The sequence below is a fragment of the Candida albicans genome, chromosome 5, assembly GCF_000182965.3.
Source record: "Candida albicans SC5314 chromosome 5, complete sequence".
Taxonomy (NCBI): domain Eukaryota; kingdom Fungi; phylum Ascomycota; class Pichiomycetes; order Serinales; family Debaryomycetaceae; genus Candida; species Candida albicans.
In genome coordinates, this window is record NC_032093.1 from 1,024,360 (window position 1) to 1,036,639 (window position 12,280).

Consider the following 12,280-nt stretch of genomic DNA (forward strand, 5'->3'; position numbering starts at 1 on the left):
TAATAATGTTAAGAACTCTTCTCTGGTTTTTTGTTGATCACGGAAACAACCCAACATACAACTTGTAGTAGTTGAAGAGCCAGTTTTTTGAACCCCTCTACTGACCATACACATATGAGTGGCTTCAATGACTACTGCAACACCTCTTGGTTTCAAGATTTCACTTAATGCCATGGCAATTTGTTTGGTTAGTCTTTCTTGAACCTGAAATCTTCTTGAATACATTTCTGCCAATCTTGCCAATTTACTTAAACCTAAAACTCTTTTATTTGGGATATATGCGATGTGAGCCTTCCCGAAAAATGGAACTAAATGATGTTCACAAAGTGAATAAATCTCAATATCTCTAACAATAACCATTTCATCATGATCTTCTTCAAAAACTGCTCTTTTAATAACATCCCTAATATTATCTTCATATCCTTTTGTGAAATATAACATGGCACGAGCATATCGTTCAGGTGTTTCTAATAATCCTTCACGTGAAGTGTCCTCGCCCAATTCTTCCAAGATTACTTTTACGGCCGAGGCAATACGTTCTTCTCTGGCTTTAGCTTCTTCTGACGTTTGCTCTATTCTAAGTCTTGCTCCTTGAGATGGCCATGATAATCCATCGCTATCAATTGGTGGGTTTAAAGTCAATGGAGATGCAGCACGTGTTTGCAATGGAGTTTCTATTAAATCTCTAGGTAAAAAATTTGGAGATACTAAATTGGATGAGCCAACCAATTTAGATCTTTTGATAGGTACAGTTGATTTTGGTCCATCTTGAGTTCCATTGGAATCTTCTTCACGAAGATGATGTTTTGGATTATGTGATGGGTTTGACATTGTTTTTATTATTATGGGATGAATATTCAGTGTACTCTTGTGGTGTGTCTAATAGGTTACTCTCTCTCTCTCGGTCGTATAATATTCAACAATTGATATACAATTGATAAATTTCAATGAAAAAGTTGAGAAGAATAATAATAATCGAAGTCAGAAAATTTTTTTTGTGCGTCTTAATCTTAATTATGACTTTAATGCGTGTGAAATTTGAAAATGATAATACGCAATTACCCACTCACCTTTTCAATCCTCGTCACGGTTTGATAAACCATACGTAATTCTCCAAATGGGAAAACAAGCAGAGAAGACAAAAAAAAGTATTATATGCTATAAATATAACGTAATTATGAAAGACCAAGTAAACAAAATAAAAAATAAAAAAAAAAGCAACGAAAACCAATATATAATATTTACATAAACACCAAGAGCTTAATTCCATGAACTGAAACGTTGAACAGTTTTACTGTTCTTCAGCAAATGGGTTCAAAACTCTTACTGTCAAACATGGCAAAGCCATACCAATTTCAGCTCTTAACAAAACAGGAACTTGTGTCAATTCCTTGATCACTTGAATGTATGAATCACCCTCAATTCTAGTGATGGTATTTTGCAAATAAGGTTCCAAGCTAAAAGTGTTGCCACTAGAAGAAATACGAGATGATGAATTAGTTCTGACATTCTTAGGAATTTCTGATTGAGTTGGGGATGAAGGCATTGATTTTGTTTCATCTTTTTCCACTTCATGCAATTCATTACTTTTCAAGGATGGTACTACCAACTTGGGAGGCTCCAAATTCAACTTAGCTAATTTCTCTGCAACTGAATCCGCTGGAGTAGTAGACTTTTCCAAAGCTGTTTTGCTTTGGATCTTGGCTGCTTGTAAAGCAGAAGTTCTGTATTTATTCTTAATGGAGTTTCTGTACGATAATGATGATTTTTCGTCAGGTGGGATATATGTAGCAGAATCAACACCCTTTTCCCACCAAAGTTCCAAGATTCTTTCATTTTTGTCAAATTCAGCTTTGACCAAAGGCAACTGGTCACCATGGACTCTTTTTTCAACTCCAAACTCTGGAATAAATACATCAAACGATGACTCGTACACTTGGACTACTGTTCCCATGCACAACAATTGACCAGCGGTTTCACTCATTTCATTGATTGTTTGGGATAACAACAAGTGTATAGCTTGCTCTTGGGCATTAGCAGCACAATCCTTCTTGAAGTTACAATAATCCGTGATAGCCTTCAATGAGTCCAAATCTTTATCTTCAACTTGTTTGTTCAAGACAGCTTTTAATTGTCTATGAACAATTAAATCGGCATAACGTCTCAATGGTGCTGTGAAATGCGTGTATAAAGGTAAGTTGAAATAATAATGGGCATAACTATCAGTATCTTGCTTTCCTGCAACATAATATCTACCCCTCGACATACATTTGTAAAGCAAAGTTTCAACACATTTTCTTTTAACTGGATCATCAATTTTCAAGATAGAGTTTTGCAAAGTAGACGAAGTTGTGGTGTCAATCTTGAATCCCAAACTAGTTGCTTTCCTTACAAATGTTTCCATTTTTTGTAATGTAGGCAATGGATGACGACGCAAAATTGCTTGATCTCCCAAGCCAGCATGAACTTTTGCAGCAATTGCAGAATTCACTTTGTGTGAGATTTCTGAAATCACATCAAATGCTAAAGAATCCTTGAATATGTTCAAATCTAATCGAACTTTTTCGTCATCCAATTGGTCTAACAATGTCAAGTTAGGGGTGATTCCGAGTGAGCGGTTTGATAAACGGTGGCGACGGAACTCTTTTGCAATCAAGCTAAAAGTCTTTACATAATCTGAAGTTGCTGAAGAAATGCTATCAACGGATTGACCCAGTAAAATAGTATCAAATGCATCGTAAGTAACCAACTGTTTAGGAACAATTACAGATTCATGGATGTACAAATCTTCGACTTCAAAATTACTAGTATCAATTTCAAAAACAACTGAAACAGCTAAGTTTTTCTCATTTTCCTTGAAAGAGACGATTTTGTTAACTTGTTTTGGAAACAAGTTGACTGTTTTTTGAGGGAGGAAAACAGAAGATGATCTTTTCTTTGATTTACGATCTAATGAAGACCCTGGTTTAATAAAATAGGCAATATCGGCAACATGGAACCCCAATTCAATTTTGGTATTTGAGATTCTTTTAACGTGCAAGGCATGGTCAACAAACTCGCCATTCTGAGTAAATGCAATAATATAGTCATTCAAATATTCCTCTCTTTGCGTGTTCTCAAACTCGGGTTCAATCGAAGGTAAATCGTAAGCATTAACAGACACAATGTCGTCATTATCGTCATCAGGATATTCGTCACATAAAAAGTTGTTGTCCCTCAAAATAGAATCAATTTCAGTTTCTGGGGAATCAATTGGTCCTAAGTTGCTTACCAACGTACCAAAGGGATGTAATGAAGTGATTGGCCATCTCTTGATGGATGCTACAAATAATCGATCAGCATACTTTTCGTGGTTTTCAACAAAATCCTTTGGTGCCTGTTCAGTTGGAATCGCAATCAAAGGTACTTTCTTATCAGTTGGTTTGAACCAAACAATCTTTGGAGCTTTAGGGTTTTGAACGGTAGACTCCTTACCATTTTTCTTATCTCTTGCTGCTTGTGCTGCTTGTGCTGGTCTTAAAAGACCCAAAGTACCAGCAAACAACTGGCCAGGGATTCTATCGACAACAGCTACAACATGTCCGGCATAGAGAGGTTTAATCTCATCATTAATTTCCTCTTCTTCAACCAACAACAATGATTGACCTTCAACCTCAACATCATCATTTTTCTTCATGGTTGGTCTTTGTTTCAAGGAACCTCTTCTGGCAAGCCCACCAGTTTCCTCCTCGTTAGAGCCAGCGCCATCTTCTTTTGAAGTGCCAGTTACTGATCCTTCAGCTGTGTTTGGTGCAGAAGTTGCATCATTGTGTATATCATCTGTTAATGGTCTTGAATGCAAAGTGTTGTCCTTTCTTCTTTTCTTCTCTTCTTTTTCCTTCTTGGACTCCCACACTTCATCGACTATCAACAATTCAACGGCAACTAAATCACCTTCCAAAGCACGATTACGATCCTTTGAGCCACAAATAAAAATGTCGGCATCGAGCAAACCATCAGTAGAAACATATGCATCGGATCTATTCTTTTTGTTAACTCTCAAAGTACCAGTAACCAAGCGTCCTTCATTAATTAATTCGGGCAAAGAAGATTGTGGCAAGTAAGGAGCAAAAAGGGTTTTTCTTCCGTTATTACCTCCTCCTTGGTGGCCACCTTGTTGGCCAGAATTGTTTGATCCACCATTATTTGGAAGAAACTGTTGTAATGAGGACACCGAAGAACCACCACCATATGAGCTATTACGTGGTTTATGGCCAGGGGTGAACCCGACTTGAGGTGGTTCCAATAAACCACCCTGTCTTTGTTGTTGCTGCGGAGATTGCTGTTGGGCTCTCCAGTTGGAGTTTATCCCGTCGGTATTGGTGTTGCTTCCACTACCACGAGATCCTGTCCGGAAATGAGATGATCTGCGATTATGGCCACGATCGGGTGACTGAGTAACACTAAAATTTGGGTTTGGAGGTAACAAACTATTACCTCTGGTATCGTTTGATTGATCTGGTGTTGGTGGGAACTTGAAAGATTGTTGCCCATATGCTAATGATCTTGAACGATTGTGTGATGATGATGATTGACCAGAGGTATCTCCTTGGTCCCCACCGGATGGTGGAAACTTAAAAGACCCAATGTCGTCAGACAGGTCAGTCTTGGCTTCATTTGGAATTGTTGGGCTTAAGCTGTTTCTGTTGCTTTGCTTTTGATTTGCTGCTGCCTTGATGGCTTCATTCAACCCCAAAGAGTGTCTTCTTGAATGCCCATGAGCAGTTCCTCCAGACCCAGATCCAGTACGTCTATGGGTATTGATTGACGATGATCTGGAGTGGGATGACCTATTACCTCCATACCCAGATGATATTGGAGGTGGAGCTAACTCTGAACTCCCTTGAGCTGAAGGGTATGTGAATTGTTGTTGTTGCTGTTTTTGCTTCTCTTCCAAAAGTTTCTGTTGAGCTTGCACTTCTTCCAATTGACGTTGCAAGTTATATTGCTCAACCATCAAGTTGGTTAATTCGGATGGAGAACGTCTATGTGCAACATGCAAGTTTTTCCCCTTTCTGCTGGAAACCCTGGCTGGGGTATTATTACTGTTGTTGTTGTAATCTTGTGACGAGCTCATGTGTGTGTGTATCAATCTATTAAAATTGTCGTGAAATGTTGAAAAAAAAAATGCCTTAATTAATAAACTTAATCAAATAAATGTGAAAACTTGAATATAAACAAAAAAATAAAAGCAATTGGTTGAATGATTTAAAGGGTGATTCTCTTTTTTTTGCATAAAATGTTGAAAGAAAAAAAAAATTATCAAGAGACGAAAATGATTGCCTCACCAAATTGTAATAAATTGAATTGTTGACCAGATAGTTTTTAATGAATGAATCCAACCAAATTGAGATTAATATAAGAATAAATTAATTGTAAACTTTATAGTTACTTCTCTCTTATTTTTTTTTGATATGAACAGTGAAAGTAAGTAGTATTTTTTTTCTTTTGTTTTTGCCTTCTTAATGACTGTTGTAAGTCAAATATTACAATTGACTTTAGGGGATATTAATTAAAATTGTTGTGTGAGTGTATATCAATTACTGGGGATATATCCAAATGATAGTATGATCTTTATATAAAAAGGGGGAGGGTATGACGAAAACAAGTTGGATCAGTGATTGATTACGTGGTGGTAAAATGAAATGAAATGAATATTATAAGGAATGAATTGTGGGTTTGTTCAAGGGCTAGAAGAAAAAGAGAGAAGAAAGAAAGAAAAAAGAGACAGAGGGACAGAGGATGTGTGTGTGAATGGAAGAAGAAGACAGCAGAAAGAAAATTTACTGTGAGAAATTGTTGTTAACAAATTGACAACACAAGAGAGAGAGAAAGCAAATTAAACAAAAAAAAATTTCTGCCCATTGTACACTAACTATCTAATTCATAGATCTATTTTTACACCCACCCACACACGGACACACTCACACCATTTTTATTTTTAGTTACTACGATTAACCACTACTACTACCACTACTACGAACGACGTGGAATCACCAGTTAATATTTATTACCCCCAACAACAATAAGATTCTTTTCCTTTTCCATTTCACTTCTAAAAAAATTTAGATTGAATTAGTATTTTAATAGGACACACACAACTACTACAACAATGTAAATCTCATTATTGTTTTGATTGTTTTTAGTATCCCTTTTGTACACTAAAGTAGTGTAATTATTGGGTAAGGAATACCAAGAAACAATAATTATAATTTAAATAATAGCAATAGAAGAAAAAAAAACCCAAAAAAACACACAGCTACACCTACTTAGAAACAAATCTTATAAACACCACATTAAAGCAACTTTAGAAGTCAATGAATGTTGTACATTTATTGGTTGGATAAAGGGGTTCCCCCCCCCCYCCCTTCCAAGAGTTTTTCTCCCACCCACAGCAATTGATCCCTTTGCCCAGCAAAAAAAAGCAAGATTGTCGCAGGCACTACTGTGTACGACAATTATTAATTAGTTGCAGCCAATATTAGACGCAATCAATAGAGAATAATACTAAGAGTGTGCATTATTATGGTCCATATATAATATATGTATACACATGTTGTTAAACTATCTACTTTTCACTGAAGTGAAACATGTCATTGTAGCTGGCTGAATCAAAAAAAAGAAAATCAATTCCCTTAACTAAATCTCTATGGTGACTACTTCAGTCTCCAAGGTATCCAAATCAAGTAAAACAAATTGACCAGATTCTTTAAACTTTGGGATGGATATTAGTCTAACATTAACACCATCGTGTTCAAAGAGTTTGCTGTCAAATTGTTGCTGGTTACCAACAAAATACACGTGTGGTAAATCATCAGAGAAAATGAATGGATCATAATTTTCATACGGGTAGCAATATAAAGTATCTGGTGCTGTAGGGACAAAGTTTTGCCACTTGATATTGTTTTCCATAATTTCAATTGAGGTAAATTGGTGATCTTTTTTAGGTACAATGTATTTCTGGATATCATCCACATTTTGGCCACTTGTTCCTAGTATCTTGACAGTTTGTGCATCAATCCATTGAGGATTTGTCAATCTCGTCAATCGATTCCCATCGAGAAGTGACGAGTTGTTTTTGAAAAGCGACCTGTGTAATGGCTGCTGAGGCAAACATATTTCTGCTGGATCATTCTTTCCTGGCATTACAGCGACTGGTAAACTCACAAGAATGTCGGTTAAGAATTCGTCAAGTTTCTTAAAACTCTCAACATTATACTTGGAAATATTCTTTGATCCATAATTATTTGTAGTGACAAAGTTTTTCAAATCCATCTCTGCTCTTAAATTCTGTATAGGCATAATAGAGTCGCCAGCAATTATCAACTGGGAGATTAGGCTGCCATCCAATTTATCTTCGGCATTTCCGAGTTCTCCTAAAAGGTACTGCTTCAAAAGTTCCAATTTCAAATCGTAATGACCTTCGTCCCCGATATTTAATCCCGACACTAAGGCTATTTTCCCTCTTTTGTTTTCTCCAAGTGGTAAAGGTTTCTGTGGTGCACAATCTGGATATGCAATATCCATTATTTCAAATATCCCTGCTTGTATTTCAATACCCAATACGGCCACTATACAGCCAGTGACCAATAAATTCTTTGCCAAAAAGTTATCGTTATTCAAAATAGCTCTTCCTGACTCGTCTTCAAGCATTACAATTGGTTGTTCATCCTCGTTCACATAAGTTACAGGCTCCAATGGTAAAACGTCATCTGTACCTTTTTCAACATCATTCAAGATATCAAGTTTGTATTTGGCATCGCAAAACACGGTTCCGATTACCCAACATAATTTCCCACTAGCAATATCTAATATTTTATCTTGCTTTTCAATGGTATTCCCATTTATTTTCTTGGTTCCGTGACCCCATTTTTCCATGGCAGTCTTATGAACTCGATCTCTTAAGTTCTTTAAACGGTATTGGTACATGGAAAAATATTGTTTGGCATATTTCCTGCTGCTTGGTTTAAGGAAAAATTCATTTCTTTTAGTAAACTCTTCAATCTCTTGTCTAGATACTACGGATTCATCAACTCCTTTATTGTAAAACTGTGAAGATGACATTGTTGGTGGTGTGTTGGAACGGTGTCACAGCAAAGATGATTTACGTGAACGAATTTTTTTCTTTTTTTTTTTTTTTTGTCTTCATTTTCGGTGCCTATAGACGCGTTTTATGTTTGTAATGTCGTACAAATTATTGGCAGGAATATGGTACTGTTGATACAATGAATTATCACTATTATATTTCTATATAAAGATATGACCTATTAAAACTTATGAGTCTTATGACCTTTTTTGCTTTTTGGTTTTTGTGCCACCAATACTCAAATTGACTCTAGGTACTTGATCTAAACCGAAACTAGCACTAACTTTCTTTAAATCCAATTTGTCAATTTGATACACAGTTTTCAATCCATGTGAAGCATATGCTTGCAAATATGCTCTGTATCCATCTTTGGCTGATTGATTCAACAAATAATTGGTTTTGATCAATTTAGTTAATTGAGATTGGATGTTAGCAATCTTGTTAGCTGGGAACTCATATTCATTCAAAGGTACTTTAGCAGCTTTCAAGTATCTTAAGAATCCCAATTCAGATGGGGTCAAAAACATCAATGATTTACCTTTACCTTGAGTTCCTCTGGCTGTTCTCCCAACACGATGGATATAATCTCTTGGATCATCTGGTGGATCAAATTGGACAATCCAATCGACGGCTGGAATATCCAATCCTCTAGCAGCAACATCTGTACATACTAATATTCCCTGTTTGGCATTACAAAATTCGAAAAAAGTGTTTGTACGCTTTTGTTGCTTTTGTTTACCATGTAAATCCAACACTGGTAAGTCAATATAGTTCAATAATTCACTGTAAAATTTGACACTATTACAAGATGACAAAAACACAATGATTTTTTTCTTGACGTTTCGTTTTAAGAATGAAAATAATAGTAAAAATCTCTTGTCGGAATCACAAACAACATACCCTTGTTCTAACCCATCAGCAGTTGAAACATCTTTTTCGGGCACAACATTTATGTATAATGGACCAGGTCTTAATGAAATTCTAGCTAAATCTTCCACCTTTGTAGTTTGGGTGGCAGAAAACAACATTGATTGTCTGTTTTCATTAGGTAAAACTTTAATGATTTGTTTCATTTCATCTTCGAACCCAATTTCCAAAATTCTATCGGCTTCATCAATCACCAAAGCTTTTAGATTACTAAACACAAATTGAGTATTTTTCAAATGATCCAATAATCTCCCTGGGGTAGCGACTAATAAGTTCACACCCTTGGCTAATTTTGTGGCTTCTTGTCTTCTATCGGCCCCACCAATAACTATACCACAAGTTTGGGAATGGAATTGCATCAATTCACGAGCAACACCAAAAATTTGTAAGGCTAATTCTCTAGTTGGGGTAATTATTATCACTGCAGTACCATTTCTTGGTTTGATTTTCAATGAATACAATAATTCAATTGCAGGAATTAAGAATGCTAATGTTTTACCAGATCCGGTCTTTGCTGCTCCCAAAACATCTCTACCTGCCAATAATGGTGGTATCGTTTTAGCTTGAACTTTTGTCATTTTGGTAAATCCCATTTCCTTGATGGCTTTCATGGTTGGTTCAGAAAAATCAGCATTCTCGAATAATACATCTTCGGAGCTGTCATCGTCGTTGTCATTGTCAGGAACTTCATTGGATACTTGAGGTTTGGTTAATTGTTCAAGTTTGGCTTCATCTTTGGCCTTTTGTTTTTCTTTCTTGGATTGGGATTTTGATTCAGGATCTTCAATATCGTCACCTAATAATCCTGCAACTTCATCAAAATCAGCATCTAATTCTTCAACTACTTTTTCATTATCTTCAACTTCGGATTCTGAATCTTCATGAGATCTTTTTCTGGAAACTTTAGATACAACTTTTGATGTATCAGATTTCTTCTTGTTACCTTTTACTTTGGTTGTCTTTGCCATTTTTTGTTGTTGGTAAGAAACAGTTGTGAAGAGTAAGATGTATCAGGTCATCTCATCAACTAAAGCCTGGAAAAAAAAATTAAAAATTAGAAAACGAGAGAAGCTCTTCCTAATTCACTAAGAGTCGTGTATTATACACAAAACTTATTTTGCAGCTGTCTCTAAACCAACGCTAACAACATCTGTAATATGGGAGGTGAGGGAAATCCACAATATTGATGTTGTCCCTCAAAGTATTTTCATTAGACAGATTAGAGTTTCAGGGTTTAATCAGCGGTTTTGTCAGCTACTGAATCTACTTGGATGTAGGAGTAAAGCTTGAAAATCTTGGACAAGCACTACCGATATACACTTGGATTGGTTTGATGGTTTACTAATACTTGTGAATATTACTTTTCTTTTGGTTTTTAAAGTAATCTTATTGGTGTAATTATCTTTTGGACCTAAAATTTGTTCAAGATTAGAGCAAGTATTTGCTGATAAAAGTTTTATAAAAAGGTTTGGCCCAAATTTTTGCCAATAACAATAAAATTGTTACAACTCTAATTTTTCTTTCAAAATTAAGCTCAATAAATCGAGTTTACTTACAGGGGATAAATTACAGCATTTTTATTGCCAAAATGTTACTTTAAAAAGTAATTTAACAACATTAATAGTGTCATTATTTACTCTAATAAATGACAGTGACAAAAAGCACAAAATTTAGCAGTCGTCAAAACGGGCGTGTGGCGTAGTTGGTAGCGCGTTCCCTTAGCATGGGAAAGGTCATGAGTTCGACTCTTATCTCGTCCATTTATTTTTTTTGGATAAACTTTTATTCCACATCTGCCTATCATAGAATGGTAGTAGATACAGTCAGTTAATGCTAACTTAGTTAAATGTATGTACATATACATAACTTTAATATTTTTTTCGTACGTCCCCACACGTGATAATAAATATTCTTCACATCAAAACTTAGGGAGAAAAAAAAGTTGAGGAAAATAATACAATCCTCCAAAAAAGAACAAACAGTTTAGTGTTATACCTCAATCTAATCTATTTAACTAACCATTTTTACATGTTTTGTCGTTCAAAGACTATACCAGTTAAGCGCTTGCAATTTTTCCGATCATTTGCAACACGCTCATCATTTGATTCACCTTTCGACCATCTCCCTAAATTGAATAACCGTTCATGGTTTAATTGGAAAACAACTACAGCCTTTTTCTTACTAGGCTCCTACTTAGCATATAATGAAACTTTATTTAACTATTATGAGAAATACACTGAAATAGATGAAAAAGATCCTAATATCAAGATTTTACCCATGCAATTGGAATATAAGTTGAAGAACTTGCCCATATATCAACAATTAGCCCACCCCAAAAATTCACATCAATGGTATAAATTACAAAGTTGGGAAAATCTCGATAGAAACATTTTAGATAATCAAACCCAAGTTAAAAAGCAAGATGAGTATCAAGAGCCAACTTTAACCAATCAAACATTGAATAAACCCGGAGGGATTTTGATAAAACCAGTCATCTTTCACAATATAGAAACAGATGAAGGGGTTCATATTGTACATGCTGGATATAGGTTATGTGGATATCCATTTATCATCCATGGTGGAATAATTGCCACATTATTGAATGAAACTTTTAAAAGAAATGCATCTTTATCGAAATATACTACATCAAATTTGAAAGATGATTTCAAAGTTGAGAATTTGACAATTAATTACAGACGTCCAACTTTAGCTAACCAATTTTTGATTGTTAAAACGAAAAAGAAGGAAAGTCCTGAAAATGACAACAGAACAATAGTCTTGGAAAGTGTTATCGAAGATTCAAAAGGTAAGGTGTTAGTTAAAAGTGAGGCGTTATTGCACGATACAGGAAGAGCAACAAATAGGATTAAAGAAAATGAAAAATCAAAGAAATCATGGTGGTAGAATAAGTAGATATTTATAGTTTAATAGAAGCAGTATTTATTGTGTTATTATAACAAACTATGGGTAGGACAGAAGTTATATAGCCTGCTGATAATTCAAGATAGAGTATAAAGCTTTTAGTCATTCAAGGACTATAATTTGTGAGAGTGTCAAAGTCACTTTTGAGTGTTATAACCCCAAGAAACTCAATTGGCAGTAAGCTCCATACTGGTGCGATGTCTAGATTTTTTTTTTTGAGAAACAACAACAAATAAATATCTCACGAGTAAAGAATTTTTTTTTCAAGTTTTCATAAACAAAACCATTTCAATCTATTTCGTACTC

At 35.2% G+C, this 12,280-nt stretch overlaps 5 protein-coding genes and 1 non-coding gene across 6 annotated transcripts; 2 read left to right on the plus strand and 4 right to left on the minus strand. All coding sequences in view use genetic code 12, as the record gives it.

The window, feature by feature from the left end:
• Positions 1-14: 14 nt before the first annotated feature.
• CAALFM_C504720CA (GTP cyclohydrolase I) lies at positions 15-831 on the minus strand (the record flags this gene model as incomplete). Its single annotated transcript, XM_716773.2, has 1 exon — positions 15-831. A coding segment is annotated over one exon (817 nt), but the record flags the coding sequence as incomplete, so codon positions are not given.
• A 460-nt stretch (positions 832-1,291) lies between these two features.
• On the minus strand, positions 1,292-5,116 carry SSD1 (mRNA-binding translational repressor; the record flags this gene model as incomplete). The annotated part of the gene is made up of 1 exon (XM_716775.2): positions 1,292-5,116. The coding sequence occupies one exon, from the start codon at positions 5,114-5,116 to the stop codon at positions 1,292-1,294; it is 3,825 nt and encodes a 1,274-aa protein (XP_721868.2).
• A 1,562-nt stretch (positions 5,117-6,678) lies between these two features.
• On the minus strand, positions 6,679-8,103 carry HYS2 (DNA-directed DNA polymerase delta subunit; the record flags this gene model as incomplete). The annotated part of the gene is made up of 1 exon (XM_716776.1): positions 6,679-8,103. The coding sequence occupies one exon, from the start codon at positions 8,101-8,103 to the stop codon at positions 6,679-6,681; it is 1,425 nt and encodes a 474-aa protein (XP_721869.1).
• A 219-nt stretch (positions 8,104-8,322) lies between these two features.
• HAS1 (ATP-dependent RNA helicase) lies at positions 8,323-10,020 on the minus strand (the record flags this gene model as incomplete). The annotated part of the gene is made up of 1 exon (XM_716778.2): positions 8,323-10,020. The coding sequence occupies one exon, from the start codon at positions 10,018-10,020 to the stop codon at positions 8,323-8,325; it is 1,698 nt and encodes a 565-aa protein (XP_721871.1).
• Positions 10,021-10,739: 719 nt separating this feature from the next.
• On the plus strand, positions 10,740-10,812 carry tA(AGC)5. Its single transcript has one exon. It is a non-coding gene; the product is annotated as a tRNA-Ala (tRNA).
• A 268-nt stretch (positions 10,813-11,080) lies between these two features.
• CAALFM_C504770WA (uncharacterized protein) lies at positions 11,081-11,956 on the plus strand (the record flags this gene model as incomplete). Its single annotated transcript, XM_716779.1, has 1 exon — positions 11,081-11,956. The coding sequence occupies one exon, from the start codon at positions 11,081-11,083 to the stop codon at positions 11,954-11,956; it is 876 nt and encodes a 291-aa protein (XP_721872.1).
• Between the last annotated feature and the right edge of the window lie 324 nt (positions 11,957-12,280).